The sequence below is a fragment of the Musca domestica genome, unplaced genomic scaffold (genome assembly GCF_030504385.1).
Source record: "Musca domestica strain aabys unplaced genomic scaffold, Musca_domestica.polishedcontigs.V.1.1 29, whole genome shotgun sequence".
Lineage (NCBI taxonomy): Eukaryota > Metazoa > Arthropoda > Insecta > Diptera > Muscidae > Musca > Musca domestica.
Genome location: NW_026712296.1, coordinates 7,665,645 through 7,685,711, shown reverse-complemented (window position 1 = coordinate 7,685,711; position 20,067 = coordinate 7,665,645). Strand labels below are relative to the sequence as shown.

At 36.6% G+C, this 20,067-nt stretch overlaps 1 protein-coding gene across 3 annotated transcripts in view; it reads left to right on the top strand.

Annotated features, from left to right (window-relative positions):
* Positions 1-3,268: 3,268 nt before the first annotated feature.
* LOC101887365 (peroxidasin) overlaps positions 3,269-20,067 on the top strand; it is a 172,676-nt gene continuing 155,877 nt past the window's right edge. Inside the window, exons 1-2 of one of the 3 annotated variants that reach the window (XM_005190782.4) lie at positions 3,269-3,396; positions 8,165-9,105. In XM_005190782.4, coding sequence (XP_005190839.1) covers positions 8,927-9,105 — 179 coding nt within the window. In that variant the 5' untranslated portion in view covers positions 3,269-3,396; positions 8,165-8,926. Of the gene's footprint in view, positions 3,747-8,164; positions 9,106-20,067 lie in introns of all 3 variants that reach the window. The other 2 variants (XM_005190783.4, XM_005190781.4) reach the window with 2 other exon arrangements.

Here is a 20,067-nt window from a genome sequence, read left to right as displayed (position 1 = left end):
CCAGCCAAACATACAGACGGGCGAACGAACGGACACCGCTAGATCGACTCCAAATGTCCTGTATTTTGATGGATTTTGACCAAAGAGACCTAGGGTATAAAACCGTTATTTCGATGAGTTTTGGTCGTATCAAATGATATATGTATACCCTCTCTAGCCATATGGCTGAGGGTATAAAAGTCGTAGAAATATACTATTTAAAGGAAAACCGCTATATATGGGCTTTACGAAGACGAGCTATACGATACCTATCGTATTTATACCCTACAACACTATGTGTTGGGGGTATTATAAGTTTGATTGGGCCAGAATTTATGTAACACCTCCAAATATTGGTTTTCCATATAGGAAAGTATATATGGATCTTCCTAGCTCGCCGGGCTGAGTCGATCTAGCTATGTATGTCCGTCCGTCCGTCTGTCCGTATGTCCATGTTAATTTGTAATCACTCTACAGGTCGCAATTATGGCCCGATCCTTACGAAATTTTGCACGAAGGTGGGGTTAGGGTCAGAATAGAAGCCTATTTCCATATTATTTTGAAGATGATCGCCAAATGTTTAGGGGTTGAAATGGACGAAATACTGAAAAAATGTCGGATTTTGCAGTAGCTATACAGGTCGCAATTATAGACCAATCGAAATTTCGCATGTAGATAGAGTTTAGGGCGGGGAAGAAGCCTACCAATTTGGGTGGTCATCGGATAATATTTAGCGGGTAAAATAGACCATTACACCGTGAATATTTTAAATCCCGTCGAAATCACAAAGCCATGACATGGTTACTTCTGACATTTACATTGATGTTAACATCCAACAAATCGGATATATAGCAAAATATGTGCGATATATATGTCTATCAAAGAAGATATGCTTGAAAGATCTCTTATATGACGAGAACGGCTGAACTGATTTCGACAGTTCTCATCAAGATGGCCTCTTGTTAGGAAAGAAAAAACGTCTAAAAATTGCATAAAAATATCTCTCTAAAGATGAAAATATTGGATTTGTAACATTTTCTCATATTTTTTCAATTTTGTCATATTTTTGGCATATTTTCATTTTGAATTAAACATTTGGTAATATTTCTACAGCTAACAAAACTAAGTAGTTAAGATATCAGGATATCATATACAGATCGCATTTATGGCCCGATCCTTTTGCATGGGGATAAGATGAGGGTCAGAATAGATGCCTACTCTTTTTGGAGATGATCGTTATATATTTAGGGGTTGAAATGGACCAAAAAACTGCAAAATTGTCAGCAGGTCGTAATTATCACCTCACGCACATTTGAATGGGGTTTACCTCACATTGCAAAAGACAAGCAGTTTCGGATGGCCATCCAAAAATATTCAATGTGTGAAATAGTTTACCAACTTTTATGGACTAAATACGAAAATGTCCATTCCAGCGACTTTTTGGAGAATTCACAAATACAGAAAAGACGCACTTCTGACTATTTCGTTAACGCTGAGTTCGTTGAAGAATATAGTCAAATGTCTGTATCTCATATAGATGCGTTTCAGTCAAAAACCAATAATAAATGTTAATCTTTTGCCACTTCTGAGAGATTATAGGTCTTTGGGAAACATTGGTTCCAGATCTAGGAAGACCATTTACGTGCAACATCTACCAATAAATTGGAAATGAGAAAATTAGTTTAAGTTGCTATTATTCGAAAATTAGGGAACGAAACATGATGGTTTTCTTTTATTATTTGTCACATCTTGTGGAATTCTTTCGAGTATCTCGCCTATATAAACTGTATGGTTTCTTATAGTGTTGTAGGGTATTCAACGATCGGCCCCGCTCGACTGTAGCCTTTGCTTACTTGTTTTATATTTATACATAGGCTGTAGTACCGATTCCGCACATTAAATACGAAATTTAAAATAATTCCGGTGAATAATGTCTCTAAAATCATATAAAATCCCGAATAAAGGTAGGTATTGTTATATGGGCGTTTTACGAAGACGTGAACCTGCATGAGAAATTTTCTGTCATAGGTTGTAGCATGGTACAATGATATCAAGGTAGGGCTATGATACCATATGATTCTAATTTTTTTATTTTCTTGGCTTAATATGTCAACTTTTTTTTGTTTATGTATGTGTTTTCTTTTCAATAACAAAAAGTTTGTTCAGAAAATATTCAAATTCGTGTGTTTTCAAAATGTTTATTTCAACGTATGCATCGACAAAAGCTAGAGTTTTTGTAGCGAAATAATCGTTTAGAGATATATAGTACATGATTTTGAAATGAAGTGTTGACTTTCCATTCAGTTATCGCGTTTTTCAATTATTTATTCAAAATAAATACAACAAGTTGTTTGATTTTTAATTGTTTTGATACTAATTCTGACATTACAAGCCAAACAAGTAGACCTCTATACTTGCAATTTTTTCAAAGTTGACCTACCTTCTCTTCATTGTACCATGGGTTGTAGTACCCATTACAAACTTTAAATACTAAATTTGATACAATTCCGGTCTATAATGTCGCTAAAATCATCAAAGTACTGAATATCGGGAGGTGCCGTTATATGGGGGCTATACTGAAACATGAATCTATGTAGACAATTATTTTCTACATGGTAAAGTACTCAGAAGAAACTCCTTGTGTGGATTTTCAGAAAATTCCATTGAAAAATGTGGCTAAATCATCGAAATAGCGAATATCGTGTACCTATATATCGCACATCCTCGAACTTGACCTGCCTGCAGACAAAAGACTGATTTGTGCAATTTTAGCTTCCAATAATTAATCTAATTCCTTTTAAATCTATAGCGATTACAACAGATGGACGGATGGGCAGGGCTAATCGTCTTAGAATTTAACGTTAATCACGAATATACTTTCTTAGGTCTATTATTTCGATGAGATACAAACGGAATGACGAACTTAATATATCCTCCTACTATGTCTAGGGTATAAAAAGAAGTTGTATTTTTCTACCTCCTATTATTGTACTATGGGTGTAATATAACTATTACGAGGAGTTACAAACGTAATGACTAAATTAATATACATTGTCATATGGGTCATATTATGTAGGGTATTATACAAAAAAATCTGGCAACTCTGCGCACAAGAGCCAACAACAAACAAGTGGAGCAAATAATAACAATTTCTCCCAATAACACAGTGTGTTGTATGTAATTAGAATATGTATCTTCTGACATGACTTCACCACCCACAAGAACCAACGATGGCGATGTTGTCTTCGTCGCCTAGAATGAGAATGTACGTACTGGTCGTATGGAAATTGTATGAAAATTTCAGATGCACTCACCAGCATTCATTCATTCATCGGATCCAACATTCTGTTATAGTCAGATGTGCATTGATGTTCGTCGTGAACGGTTGTTGTTGTGGTGTGTTCGCTTAGATTTATGGTACATATTACAGAATAATTGCAACAAAAAGGAAAAAGTTAATGATTTTCTTTTGCCACAATTTTCAAATTTGTTCCGAAGCCAAATAAAATATTAAAGAAGGTTCTCAGTGTCGCTACGGGAATTATTATCATCGACTTCAGCATGTCCTTGGTGCCCGTTTAAAAAGTGACAAAATAACGGAAACTCATTTCGAAAGTGTGTGCACTGCGATAAAAGAGGAAACGAAACGCCTCTGAAAAAAATATACGAATACGAATACGAGTAAAGGAAAATGTGTGTAAATTCCAAAAAAATATGGAAGATGTGAAAGTGTATTTCTTGTTCTTGTAGTTTCTGTTCAGATATAAGTAAGCCTACATGAATTTATATTCTCTATCGCTTGGATTTAAAATGTGACAAAACGGATGTGGGCAAAAAGTTTGTGGAGACGCATACGATTACAAAGCTATGGCAAAATCAGATAACATACTGCAAAAATGTCTGATACAAATTAAAAAAATGCCAATAAGATTTTGTTTTTTTTTTTTTTTTTTTTTGCAAATCCTATAAAACTTCCCAAGTTGTTCTGTAAATAAATATCGACCAAAAAGAATTAGTTGAATTGTGATTTACATAAACCGTGCCAAATATTGAAACATGCATATGGGATTATTTTAAACTTTAAAATAAAACAACATTATGTGCTGTTATGGAAAAATAAATGTATATGTCTGAGCCTGCAATAAGCTATTAGTTATGACGACTATGCCAATTTTTACTTTAAAAATAAATTTGAAAAGTTTGAAAGTTTTTTTTTTTTTTGTACGGAAACACATACCTAAGGACTTTAATTGGAGATAAATAATAGTTTATGAATTTATCAATATTCTTCAGGGCAGTATTGGTCACCAGTTTTCAAACTTTTATGATATAAAACAAGTAAAAAAGCAGCTAAATTCGACCCGGCCGACATCCACCCTTTGGAATGAAGTTGAAAAATTAAAAAAAAAAAACTTGAAGACGTGGAACTGCTTACGAAATTTTGTCATAGGATGTAGTACCCATTACGAACTTTAAATACGAAATTTGTTACACTTCTGGTGAACAATGTCACACAAATCATAAGAATACCGTGTATTGGGAGGTACCGTCATATCGGGGCTATACGAAGACGTGGACCTGCATACAATAATTTTTGTCATAGGCTGTTGCACCCACTACGAACTTCAAATACGAATTTTGAAAAAATTCCAAGTCCAAGGTCTGCGGCTAAAATCTTTGCATACTGTTTAAGGTTTTAGACATGGCTATATATAAGGACGGCCATTAAGTTCATCTGACAACTAGGTTTGCTATCAAAAGACATAATTGTGATTTGAAATTCAAAGAATGTCACATCACAATGATGCAAAAACTACTAAGTTTACTGTCAAAAGTAGTCTCCTTGGCCGACCTTTTATAGGCCATGATGTCAAGTAATACCCATTGTTTTAAATAATATTTGTTCACCCTACATACTATGTATGGTGTGTATTTTAAGTTCGTCATTCCATTTGTAACTCATCGAAATAATTAGTTAAGACCTAACAAGTAAAAAAGCAGTAAGTTCGGCCGGGCCGATCTTTGAATACCCTCCACCATTTGGAACGAATTAGAAAATTTAAAAAAAAAAATAAAATCCAATAAAAATTCTTTTAAAATCTTTAAAATATCTATCCGATATATGGGGGGATATACGATATTGTGGATCTATAAAGACAAATCTATGTCTTCGTGTAAAGTACTCACAAGCAACTACTTGTATGGATTTTAAGATAATTCCATTGGAAAAAGTGGCTAAAATCATCAAAATACCGAATATAGGGGAATACCGTTATATGGGGGATATACGATATTGTGGACCCATATAGACAATACCGTTTCAGGGGTAAAGAACTCCGTGTGTGGATTTTCAGACAATACGATTGGAAAATGTGGCTAAAATCATCAAAATACCGAATATCGCGGGGTACCGTTATATGGGAGCTATACGTTATCGTTAATAATTCTCTGTCGGGGGGTAAAGTGTTCACAAAGAACCCCTTGTGTACAAAGAACCCCTTGTGACCATTCCGTTGAAAAATATATGCTAAAAACATCAAAATACCGAATATCAGGGGTACCGTTGTATGAGGTCTATACGATATCGTGGATCTATATAGATAATTCTCTGTCGAGGTATAAAGTACCCACAAGGAACTCCTTGTGTGGATTTTCAGACAATTCCAATGAAAAATGTGGGTCAAATCATAAAATATCGAATATCGGGAGGTACCGTTATATGGGGGATACACGATATCGTGGACCTGTATAGACAATTCTCTCAATATCGGGAGGTACCGTTATATGAGGGATACATGATATCGTGGACCTGTATAGACAATTCTCTCTCAGGGGGTGAAGTACTCACAAGCAACTACTTGTGTTGATTTTAAGACAATTCCATTGAAAAGCGTGGCTAACATCATCAAAATACCGAATATCGGGGGTTACAGTTATATGGGGGATATACGATATCGGGGACCTATATAGACAATACTTTTTGAGGAGGTAAAATGCCCATAAGGGACTCCTTTTGTGGAATTTCAGACAATTCCATTGAAAAATGTGGCAAAAATCATCAAAATACCGAATACCGTGGGGGTACCGTTACATGGGGGCTATACGATATCGTGGACCTGTATGGACAATTCTCTGCCGAGGTATAAAGTACCCACAAGGAACTCTTTGTGTGGATTTTCAGACAATTCCGTTGAAAAATGTTGGTAAAATCATCAAAATACCAAATATCGGGGGGTACCGTTATATGGGGGCTATACGATATCGTGGACCGATATAGCCCATCTTCGAACTTGACCTGCCTGCAGACAAAAGAGAGATCTGTGCAGAATTTTAGCTTCCTATCTTAATTCGTTTAGACTGTAGCGTGATTACAACAGACGGACAGACGGACGGACAGGGCTAAATCATCTTAGAATTTTACGCTGATCAAGAATATATATACTTTGTTGGGTCTAAAATGATTATTTCGATGAGTTACAAACGGAATGACGAACTTAATATACCCTCCATACCTTTTTTGGTGGAGGGTATAACAAAGTATATATATTCTTGATCACCGTAAAATTCTAAGACGATTTAATGCTGTCCGTCTGTTGTAATCACACTAGAGTCAAAAAGAATTAAGATAGGAAGCTAAAATTTTGCACAGATCTCTCTTTTGTCGTATAGCCCCCATATAACGGTACCCCCGATATTCGGTATTTTGATGATGTTAGCCACATTTTTCAATGGAATTTTCTGAAAATCCGCACAAGTAGTTCCTTGTGGGTACTTTATACCTCGGCAGAGAATTATCTATATAGGTCCACAATATCGTATAGCCCCCATATAACGGTACCCACCGATATTCGGTATTTTGATAATTTTAGTCAAATTTTCCAATGGAATTTTTTGAAAATTGTCTGAAAATCCACACAAGGAGTTCCTTCTGGGTACTTAACCCATGAAATAGAACTGTCTATATAGGTACATGATATCGCATACCCCCATACAACGGTACCCCCGGCATTCGGCATTTTGATGAATTTAGCGACAGTTTTCTCCGGGAATTTTCACAAATTTCTTATTTGAAGCTTGTAATGGATACATTAACCTATGAAGGAAAATGTTCTATGCAGGTCCTCGATTTCGCACAGCACCCATATAACAATACCTCGCGATATTCGGTATTTTGATGATTTTAGCGACATTTTAATCGGTATTGTTTTAAATTTCGAATATGAAGTTCCTAATAGGTACCATCTGCAAATTGTTCGTCGATGTCTTCTTATAATCCACATATAACGGCACCTCCCATTATTCGGTATTTTGATGATTGTAGCCAAGTTTTTCAATGCAATAGTCTGAAAATCCACACAAGGAGTTCCTTTTGAATACTCTACAACCTGGAAGAGAAATGTCCGGTATTTTGATGATTTTAGCCAAAATTTTCGATGGAATTGTCTAAAAATCCCCACAAGGAGTTCCTTCTGAATACCTTATCCTATATAGGTTCACTGTATCGCATTCCCCCATACAACGGCCCCCTCCCAATATTCGGTATTTTAATGATTTTAGCCACAATTTTCAATGGAATTGTCAAAAAATCCATACAAGGAGTTAATTCAGAATAACTTATCCCCTGAAATAAAAATGTCTTTATAGGTCAACGCATATCCCCATACAACGGCCCCCGATATTCGGTATTTTGATGATTTTAGCGACAGTATTCACCGGAATTTTTTCAAATTTCTTATTTGAAGCTTGCAATGGATACTTTAACCTATGACGGAAAATTTTCTATTCAGGTCCACGTTTTCGCATATTCCCCATGTAACGATACCTTCCGATACTCGGTTTTTTTATGATTTTACCGACATGTTTATGAGAGGAATTGTTTTCAATTTCCACTCTAATACCTGACCTCTTGTGGCATTATAATGCTGTTTATACCCACTTAGATACCATACCATTCCAACTAACCTAATTCTGTTGATATTCTGGAACTAAAATTCGTGAACATTTCCGTTTGGAAACCAAAAACAAAACCTTCATGTTCTAGAAAGAAAACAATGTTAATCTTTGATAAAAAATTTAAAAAAAAATGTGTAAACAAATACACTGTTCTCATTGCACTTGACCAGTCGTTCCATTTTGATATATATATAAAATCCATAACACGCCATTGTTCTTATTTATTGTCTAGAAATGCTTGAAGGCAAAAGACATGTGTGAGTTAAGCCGAAATTGTGATAACAACATCTGGATTTGAAAACTGAAAACAACAACGTTCACATTTGGCACGAGAAATATCTTCAACGAATTCAATTATTAAGCTAACCAAAAATTACAGCGGAAGTCAAACAAATTAGTTGAAATCTAATTTCAGTTGTTGTGCTCAAGTCACTGCCTGAGGTTGTCAGCGCATCGCTATCCTTTTTGTGGACTCTCCAAAGCATTGTGCTGCAGTTCGAACTACACGCAGATGCAAAAGCTTGTCGGCGCAAAAAAGGAACAACCACAACAAAATAAACTTTGAAATACTTCACAGTGCGAAAAAATCTCAAATCCACATTGAAGCCATCAAAGACGAAGGAATAAGAGTTCCTCCTTCCCCTTGCTGGCCGGTGCAGTGATTCTCGATATACGGTCCATAGTAAAAAAAAATATTATTGCTGTTTTCAATTAAGAGTTGTGTGAAAAACTTCGACGTTCGTTTAACTTTTTGCTGTTTGTGAAACGAAGTTCGCAAAACTTATTGCACGCCCAGTGTCGGTACGGCGGCTGACATACGTGTAATTTACGTGCGTTTGAATTTCTCGCGCGTTTGTATTAAAAGTTTAGCAACACCTTTATGTGTGTTAAATACTAACAACTACAAAAAGAAATAGTCTAGTCTAGAAAAGAGAAGAAAGGCCAAGGAAACACCGAAACAGGGAGAAATAAAACGAATATCCTTGTTGTGAAAATGACTCGTAACTTTATAGTTTTGACCACTTTGTGGTTGTGGCTGCTGCTCTTAACGATATGTGCACCTTCATTGGCTGTATCCTGCCCCACTGGATGTAATTGCTTTCAACGCACAGTTCGTTGCATACGGTCTCGTCTAACCACCATACCAAGAGTTCCCGCGGATACGAAAGTTCTGTAAGTATTGCCGTATTTTTAAGCTATCAACTGTATTCAATGTTTCCAGATGGAAACGTGTAATTTAATTTGATTCAAGACGTTATTCTATGTACAGATAATATATAAAATGTGTTTGAAAAACAAGTGTTAAATTCAATATATGCTTTCAATTAAATAGTATGATCACAAGTTCGAACCTTCCCGAAATTAGAATGAAGCTCTGAAATTTGAATATCAAAACTCAGCAAGTTTTTGGTGAAATTATACCAATTTTTCTTTTTATACCCTCCACCATAGTATGGCGGGTATATTAAGTTTGTCATACCGTTTGCAACACCTCGAAATATACATTTTAAACCCCACAAAACATATACAGGGTGAGATAAAAAAAACTGCAACAAAGTCAAACGCCATAATTTTTACATTTTTTTTAATTTTATTGAATGAAAGCAAAAAATGTTGGAAATAGCGTCAAATTTAAGGATAAGTTTAGATTTGTTCGAATTGGTCACCTTTGGCATGAATCGTGGCCTTCAAACGGCCAATGCAACCGTCACACGCTGCCCGAATGTTGCTCTGCGGTATTTTGGCCCATTCCCGGCGAAGCGCTTGCTTGAGGTGATCGACACTTTGGTATTTTTTAGTGTCATCCTTGCTTTCCAAAATACTCCAGCCACATTAAGTTTTTAGAATAAGTTTAGATTTGTTCGAATTGGTCACCTTTGGCATAAATCGTGGCCTTCAAATGGCCAATGTAACCGTCACACGCTGCCCGAATGTTGTTCTGCGGTATTTTGGCTCATTCCAGGCGAAGCGCTTGCTTGAGGTGATCGACACTTTGGTATTTTTAGTGCAATCCTTGCTTTCCAAAATACTCCAGACACAATAGTCCAATGGATTGGTATCCGGAGATTTTGGTGGCCATTGTGCGCTGGAAATGAAGCGAGGAACCTCTTTTTGTAAGCATTCTTGGGAGGTGAGTGCTGAGTGCGATGGTACTGAGTCTTGTTGGAATGTCCAAGGTCTGCGGCCAAAATGTTTGCGTGCCCAAGGCTTTAATACACCCTGCAGAATATTTTCGTGATAATATTCGGCATTTATTCTGATGCCACGGTCAATTAATACGAGCGGCAAGCGGCTGTTATGGCGGCCCACACCATCACTATGGCCGGGGCTTGAGTTCTAGTGACCAACCGAAGGTGTACATTTTCAGCTGACCTCTTTCGTAAGAAAACACGATCGTTTTGTTTGTTTACAAACTGCTGGACAAAATCGGCAGTTCACCATTTTCGGCCAAGCAAAGCAACTCATTAGCTCTTTTGAGTTTATTTTCTTTCTGTTGCGGTGTAAGTTCTTGCACTTTTATTGACATTTAAATGCTGTAATGCTCTAACGATGGCCACTTGTGGTTTTCCACGCTTGAATTCCATCACGAATAATTTTTTTTCTGGAAAATTCTCCGCAAAATGCTTTTGTACGCTTGAAAACAATATAATGAGCTGTCACTGGGATAATTTTAACAGCTGTTGGACGAGTGGCTTAGAAATGAAGTTGGTTGTAGTTTTTTCATCTCACCCTGTAGTGCACAATAAACCCGAAATCGGTTGAAGATAAATGTGGAAGCTATATCCAAATCTGAACCGATCTTGACAAACTTTTATACACTTATTTCAGAGCTGTATCTGATATCTGGTACCAAAGATCATTGCTGTGGAGTGCATATTACGCGTGGGAGTGACTTAAAACCCCAAATCGAATGAAACATGTATATGGGAGCTATAGATGTATCTGAACCAATTATCTCCAAATTTAATGTGCTTGCTTCTAGACTGAATTCGGTCGGATGTGCCAAAATACATTTGAACTGATATTGGCCACTTCGAGTATAATTAAAACGAAATAAACTGAAGATATATATGGGAGCTAAACATAAATTTGAACCGATTTTCACCATGTTCGATAGGGTTCATCTTTGAGCCAATCGAATATTGTTTGGAAAATTTAATCTTAATCGGATAATAAATGCGACCTGCATAAATACATGGACAGACGGACTGACATGCATAAATGGACTAAGAAAGTGATTCTATTAAGATCCTCAAAAGTAACTGTGGGTCTATCTCGCTTCCTTATGCATGTTACAAACAAATGTGCAAAGACATGATACCCTTACCACCATGTGGTGTAGGGTATAAAAAACGGTCGTTCTATTTTTATACCCATGAATTATTCAATACTTTAAAATGGCCATAACTCCTTAAATATTGAGTTTTCGGCGTTTTCAACTATTACTTGTGATCACTTTTTAAGTCATGAATTATTGAATACTTTAAAATGGCCATAACCGTGGAAAGGAGGGCATATTATTTTTGTCATTCCGTTTGTAACACATTCTAATACTCGTCAGATTCGTAATAAAGAATATATATTCATGATCAGCTTTCTGCTTCACGATGCAGTCTTCATTGTTTCATGTAGAGCTTCGAATTTTGGATCATGGGAATTAAAGAGGAGGTGTATTAGTTCATGTTTTTGCCCCAAAAACAAGGGTATCTTCCGATATTCATGTTTTTAGACCCCAATTTACCCACGGAATTTTGTCAATTTTGGTATTTAGAGTTTGTTATGGGCTTTGCCCCAGGTCACAGAACATTGTATTGGACCAAGTTTTATTTTAATCCCCATATAGTTTCAGATATTCGCTATTTAGACGATTTTAGGTTCATTTTCGCACGCATTTGTCTAAAAATCGATATTTGTAGTTCGTAATGGGTTCTAACGGTACCTGAGGATTTTAGCCACATTTTTCCATGGAAACGTTCCCATTTGGTGTTTTGTTTGTTGTAATAGGTTTTTCCTCCTGTGGCAATTTAATGGTATCTCTAGATATTCAGTATTTTAATTAAGGCCACATATTTTAGTCAGATTTGTTTAAAAATCGGTATTTGTAGTACGTAATGGGTTCTACCACCAGTGTCACATTGTCTATATTGGTCTACAGTTTCCTGTAGCCCCCATATTATGGTACAACACGATATTCGGTATTTTGATGATTTTAGCTACATTTTCGACTTGCAATAGATAGCAATCCTATTAGTAAGAAATTTTTTTGGTACAGCAGCCATATAACAGTCCCTTAAACTTAATGGGATTTTGGAAACTTTAACTGCATTCTCCACTTAGGTTTTGTTGTCGGACTATGTGTCGCTGTTGCTCATGTCAGAAGGTATGTAATTGTCGTATTGGGCACATATGAGTACCAAGCAATTTTCTGACAGAGGGATAAGTACCTATTGAGGTTTTACTCTGAGAGTTTTTCTAAATCCGAAAAAGAGTTAAAACATACTAAAGAGTTAATAAATATTAAAAAATATGTTGCTGCCTGCCTAAATCAATTTCCAGGATTTCAAATAAATTATGATTGAGAACTTAATCCACTTCCAAATGACATTTTACTAAGAGCATGTGTTTTTTTATTTAAATTCCCAACATTTGTTTGATTGTGAGTATTAATATCATTGTGATGAATCTGTGCAGTTTTTTATGAATTCAAGGTAATGACAATGACAAATAATACAAAAAAGCTTTACAAATACATATGTATGTGTGTTCCCGTATGTGTATACGCTTTACAATAACATCAAGTGATTAATTAATGTTTTCATACATACATATGTGTGTATATTATTAAAACTCCCATTAAAGAGAACATAATGCAAAAACAAGTAAAAAATCAGCTAAGTTCGGCCAGGTCGAACTTTTAACACCCTCCACCATTTTGAAGGAACTTGCAGATTTTCCAAAAACAATCCTTAGAAAATTACAACTCAAAGAAAAATTGTTATATGGGGGCTATATGGAGACGTGGTCCTGCATTAGCATTTTTTTTAACTTTATTTTAAATACGAAATTTGAAAGAATTCTGGTAAAAAAAAATGTCACTAATGTGGACCTTCATAGACAATTTTCCGTCGTAGGTTGTAGTATTCATTACGAGCTTCAATTTCAAAATTTAAAACAATTCCGGTGAATAATGTCTCTAAAATCAACAAAATACCGAATATCGGGAGGTATCATTATATTGGGCCTATACGAAGACGTGGACTTACATAGACTATTCTACTCCAGTTGGAAAGGTACTCAGAAGGAACTCCTGGTGGGGATTTTCGAATGATTCCATTGAAAAATTTAGCTAAAATCATCAAAATAGCGAATATCGGGGGATATCGTTGTATGGGGGCCATACGATATCGAGAACCTATATAGACAATTCTCTTACAGGTGATGAAGAACTCAGATGGAACTCCTGGTGTGGATTTCAAGACAATTCCATTGAAAAAATTGGCTAAAATCATCAAAATAGCGAATATCGGGAGGCACCGTTAGATGGGGGATATACGAAATCGTGGAACTGTATAGATAATTCTCCTACAGATGATGAAGGACTCAAATGGCACTCCTGGCATGGATTTTCAGACAATTCCATTGAAAGATCTGGCTAAAATATTCAAAATAACGAATCTCGGGAGGCACAATATATGGGGGATATACAATATCTTTAAATTATATAGACAATTCTCTTCCAGGTGGTAAAGTACTGAAAAGGAACTCCTGGTGTGGATTTTCAGACAATTTCATTGAACAATTTGGGGCCTAATTGGCCCCAATGTGGCTAAAATCATCAAAATACCGAATATCGGGGGTACCGTTATGTGGAGGCTATGGGATATCGTAGACCGACGTGGTCCATCGTCGAACTTGACCTGCCTGCAGATAAAAGGCTGATCTGTACAAAATTGTAGCTTCCTATCTTAATTCATTTTGACTCAACGTTTTGACTCTACAACAGATGGACCTACGGACAGGGTTAAATCGTCTTAGAAATTTACTCTGATTAATTTAATTACTAAAATAATTATTTCGATGAGTTACAAACGGAATGCAAAATTTTAATATACCCTTCATGTATGGTGGAGGGTATAGAAACATATCAATATTAATACAACCGTTTGATTATAACAAATGCTCTGTGATTTTGGAAGACAAATGTGATGAACCTGAAATGAAAAATTTAATTCAAAATACATGTATGCCCCATACAATAATAGACATTGTTTTGAAAGAAAGCATAAGGGTGCAAGTACACACAAAGCTTGGGCATATTATTGTCAAATTATAATCGGAAACGACGGCAGGATTTTAGTGCGGCTCTGTAATCCCTTTATGAAATGTCACAAAATATGCCTAACCATTACTTCAAGCTTTTTATGTACTTGTACCTTAACATACTGTGGCTTTTAATAGTAATTAATAACTCTTGTTTTTTTCTAAAGGACAAAGTTAGGAAAATATTATGGAGTGAATGTCCCATTAATTATCTTGCATGAAGGCTACGATCCTTAACTTTTTCTGTATTAAAGTCATACTTTATTAAGAAGGTTATTGGCATGAATAAAGCCAATTTTTTTAAGTCGAATAAATTCGTTTTGAAAATTCAAATGTATATATCGTGGTGTTGGGGAGTTAACGTTATATTGGGATTCATACGAAAACGTGGATGCATGGGAAATTTTTGTCATAGCCATTATAGTATTCAAATTCGAAATTTGAAACAATTCTGGTGAATAATATCACTAAAATTATCAAAATACTTAATATAGGGAGGAACCGATATATTGAGGCTATTAAGAATATATACAATTTGGCGCAAAAGTAAACTTCCGATGTTTTTTGACTGTAATTTAAAAAAAAATGAAAAACTTCGATTCTTCTTGTGGATTATTTTGGTTTTGTCTTTTAGTTTTTTTTTACATCCCTGCCTGACCGCCTCCACAGTTTTATGGCATTTTCCATCACTTTGGCCAAAACTTCCAGCGATAGGTCCTCACATTCTTGACGGAAATTGTCTTTAAGAGCTGAAAGAGTTTGAGGCTTGTTGACATAAACCTGCGACTTCAAAAAGCATCACAAAAAGAAGTCTGGCGCGATCTTGCTGGCCAGTGCCAATCGGCAAAACGATAGATTAGGCGCCCGGGAAATGCATTCTTCACCCTATCGATTTTGTGTGTGTGTGTCGTTGCACCGTCCTGTTGGAACCATATGTTTTCCAATCCCAACTCATAAAGTTGCGGCAAAAATAAGTCGTTGATCATTGCTTTGTAGCGCTCACCATTCACAGTAATCGTTTGGCCCGCGACGTCTTCGAAGAAAAAAGATCCGAGGAATCGTCCAGCGAAAACAGCGCACCACACAGTGACTATGAGCGGGTGTAATGGCTCTTCGTGGGTTATACGCGAATTTTCGGTGCACCAGAAGCGTACATTTTGCCTATTTACGCACTCGGTAAGATGGAAATGGGCCTCATCATTCATGATTAATTTTGATGAAAAGTCATCGTCTGCAGCAGCTAACGGCTGATGCACCATCTGGATTTTGTACGGAAACATCTTCAAATGTGGTCGATATCGATGGCGCTTTCATGACATCCTCGGCTACAGCAGCAATATTCTGTGCAGAACGGATACTCCGGGGTTTGCCACTCCTGGTAGCATCTTTTGTTGTGGCAGCATCTTCAAGGCGAGCGGCTAAACGTCGCAGTGTTTCACCAGTAGGCGTTGGACGGCCAGGAAATCTGCGACGAAATTCACGTTGTGCCAAAGTCACCGATTATTCGTGATGGAATTCAAGCGTGATAGAGGGATATCTTTATATTTGGCTGGAACACCACAAGTGGCTATCGTTAGAGCACTCCAGTATTTAAATGTAAATAAATCTTATGTGTCTCGTACCATCGCTCGTTTCCGTGATACTGGTAGCGTAGCTCGACGTTAAGGAAGTGGATGAAAGAAAACAGAAACATCAGCAGAAATGGTTCGAAAAGTAAAGAAGCGACTTGATCGAAACCCGCGTCGCAGTGGCCAAAAAATGGCTCGTGAGCTGAACATATTGCAAATTCCACTCGGCAAATATTGAAAAATGAGCCATTGAAATTCCAAAAAGTTCAAGAACTTACACCGCAACAGAAAGAAATTCAAAAGTGCTAAGGAGTTGCTTCGCTTAGCCGAAAGTGGTGATCTGCCGAACTTGGTTTTCTCCGATGAGAAAACAGTCGTTGTCAAGCAGTTTGTAAACAAACAAAATGATCGTGTTTACTTGCCAAAAAAGTCAGCTGAAAATGTGCACCTTCGGTTAGTCACCAGAACTCAAGCGACGGCCATGGTGATGGTCTGGGCCGCCATAACAGACGATGGCCGATCTTTGCTCGTATTAATCGACCGTAGCATCAGAATTAATGCCGAATATTATAGGGAAAATATTCGGGAGGGTGTATAAAAGCCTTGGGCACGCAAACATTTTGGCCGCAGACATTGGACATTCCAACGGGACTCAGCACCATCGCACTCAGTACGCGCCACTTAAGAATGTTTCCAAAATGAATGTTACCAATCCGTTGGACTATTGTGTCTGGAGTATTTTGGAAAGCAAGGTTGGTACTAAAAAATACCAAGTGTCGATCACGATTGGCCGGGAATGGGCTAAAATACCGGAGACCAACATTCGGGCAGCGTGTGACGGTTTCATTGGCCGTTTGAAGGCCGTAATTCGTGCCAAAGGTGACAAATTCGAACAAATCTAAACTTATTCTAAAATTTGATGCTATTTCCGACATTTTTCCTTTTATTCAATAAAATTAAAAAAAGTAAAAATTATGACGTCTTATTTTGTTGCAGTTTTTTATATGACCCTATGTACCCTACATACTATGTATGGTGGAGGGTAAAAAATACCGAAAATCAGGAAGTACCATTATGTGTGGGCCATTGCTAAACGTGGATCGAATGTTCCATTTTCAATACCAAACATCCATGTATGAGCTACATTTCAAAACCGGCAGAGTGCTTCTCTCAATTAAACTCCGTTTTTTCAGTACGAAAAGAGGCAATTCCCACTTCTGTTACTCTGATTTTGTTTGTGGTGTTTACATGCATACATTCCTACTTATACGCTATTTTACTTTGTATATATATTTTAGTGTTTGAACAACATTCTACGGAATCAATGGGAAGTGTTATAATTTTGATATTTCAGACACTTCTCTTGCATAGAATATGCACTTTGAATTACACAGAATATACATCGGCAGCAACACAAATAAGATACATACATGTGCAGACACACACACACATACTCAATTATCGTTCCTCTGCAAACTCATTTGTCCAGCACTCAGATCCGCCAAGTTATTTTGATTAACCTAATTTTGATGATGACGACGCCACATCACTTCTTAGAGCAATTATGACTTCGAGAAGACTAACCATCCATCCATGGTCGCACACATACCTAGTCACACTAATGTTTATTTTATCGCATCCACATACGTAAATACATATAATGCAACACGAACACACACACACCCGATTATGTAAATGTTGTATCAGCTTCAAAATAATCACAGTACATTACGGTTCAATGACGATTCAATTACAAAATCAACTAAACCAAGAGGGAAGGTTTTAGGTCTGGGTAAAGTACATACAGAGGTCCCTAAATTAGTACGTTTAAAGGGCAAGAAATGGTTAATAACATATGAACTGGATTCGGTTATTATCTTTACAGTTATTATCGAATGAGTGATTCTTTTGTAGGGCACTTTGTCCTTCGGATTCAACTACTTAACTTTTAGCTACCTCCTCAATATAACGCTATAACAATTCTATAAAGATTTTATACCCTTAGCCATACGGCTAGAGAGGGTATATATAATTTGATATGGCCAAAACGTATCTCATCGAACTATAGGGTTTAGACCCTAGGTCTCTTTGGACCAAACCCATTTCAGACCATTTGGAGTCTATCTAGCGATGTTCGTCAGTTTGTTTGTCTGGCTGCCGGTTTCGCACGATAACTCTTGAAGGGAGTATTCGATTGGTACATCGTAATATTATGGCCAAACTTATATCGGTTCGGAGATGAGCAAAATCGGACCATTTCCTCTGGTATCTCCCCCACAAAAGCACGAAATTTTCAAAAAAAAAAAAAAAAAAAAAAAAAACATTTTACTGCACATAAAGTGAAAGGATAATCCAATTTCGCTCCAAACCTGCGAATCCCAATATTTGCATCAGTGCTAGGTCAGGTGCGAAAATGAACTATATCGGTCCACCCCATCATTATGGGGTAGGTACATAAAGGGTCAAAATTTTGAATAATTGTAACTCTTAAAAAATCTGATGTAACTGCCCGATTGTCTTCAAATAACACACATAACAATATTTTTATTAACCCAAGGTCTGGTGTGAAGATGGAATATATCGGTCCACTCCTGCTGGTACCTTCCCAAAAAGGGACAAAATTTTGAATTTCCATGAAGCCCATAAAACGCGAAATTAACATCCGATTCCATTCCGACTTGGCACATCTCAATATTTCTATCAACACAAGATCTGTTATATATTCCTTCTAGAACTTCCCCCACAAAGTGTCAAAGTTTTGAAGAATAAAACCAATCATAAAATACGAAATAAACATCCTGTTCTCTTCATATTTCACACATCCCACTATTTCTACTAATACAAGATCTGCTGTGAAGATGGAATAAATCGGTCCACTCCTACTGGTACCTCAAAAATGGTAAAAATTTTGAATATCCATGAAGCTCATAAAACACGAAATTGACATCTGATTCCATTCAGATATGGTACATCTCAATATTTCCATAAAAACAAGATCTGTTATAAAGATGGTAGAGATCGGACCATTCCTTCTGGTACCTCCCCCACAAAGGATCGAAGTTTTAAATAACCAACACGATTATAAGATGCGAAATAAGCATCTGGTTCTCTTCAAATTACACACATCACAATATTTTTATTAACCCAAGGTCTGGTGTGGAAATGTGGATATATCGGTCCATTCCTTCTGGTACCTCCCCCACAAAGGGTCAAATTTGAGTATCCATGAAGCTGATAAAATGTGAAATTAATTTCCGATTCCATTCAAACTTGGTACATCTTAATATTTCCATCAACATAAGATCTGTTGTAAAGATGATAGAGATCGGACCATTTCTTCTGGTACCTCTCCCACAAAGGGTACATGATTTTTAAAAAAGAAAACGCTCAAAGAAAGCAAAATAAGCATACAGCTCTCTTCAGCTTTCACATATTCAAATATTTTTGCTAATGCTAGACCTGTTGTGAAGATGATATATATCTGCCAACCCCTCCTGGTACCTCACCCACAAATCGTCACAATTTCCAATACTTGCATCTGTCATAACTTGCGAAACAGATCGGCGATTCTATGCAACTTGCTATATCTAGATATCCCTCCTTATATTTTATCGAAATTTGTATTTTATCGAAATTTATGATTTTATGATTTTAAAATTGGATATATATGATTTTAAAATTGGATATATACGTTCGATTTTCTTCAAATTTTGCACATACCAATATTTATACCCTACAACACTATATGTTGGGGGTATTATAAGTTTGATTGGGCCAAAAATTATGTAACACCTCGAAATATTGGTTTCCCACATAGGAAAGTATATATGGATCTTCCTAGCTCGCCGAGCTGAGTCGATCTAGCTATGTATGTTCGTCCGTCCGTCTGTCCGTCGCAATTATGGCCCGATCTTCACCAAATTTAGAATGTAGGTGGGGCTTGGACCAGAATAGAACCCTATTGCTTTTGGAGATGATCGCCAAATGTTTAGGGGTTGAAATGGACCAAATACTGAAAAAATGTCGGATTTTGCAGTAGCTATACAGGTCGCAATTATAGACCAATCGACGCGAAATTTCGCGTGTAGATAGATTTTAGGGCGAGGAAGAAGCCTACTAATTTGGGTGGTCATCCGATAATATTTAGCTGGTAAAATAGACCATATCTTTTGTGTTGAAAAAAATTAAAAATTTTCATTAAACCGTGAATATTTTAAATCCCGGTGAAATCACAAAGCCATCACAA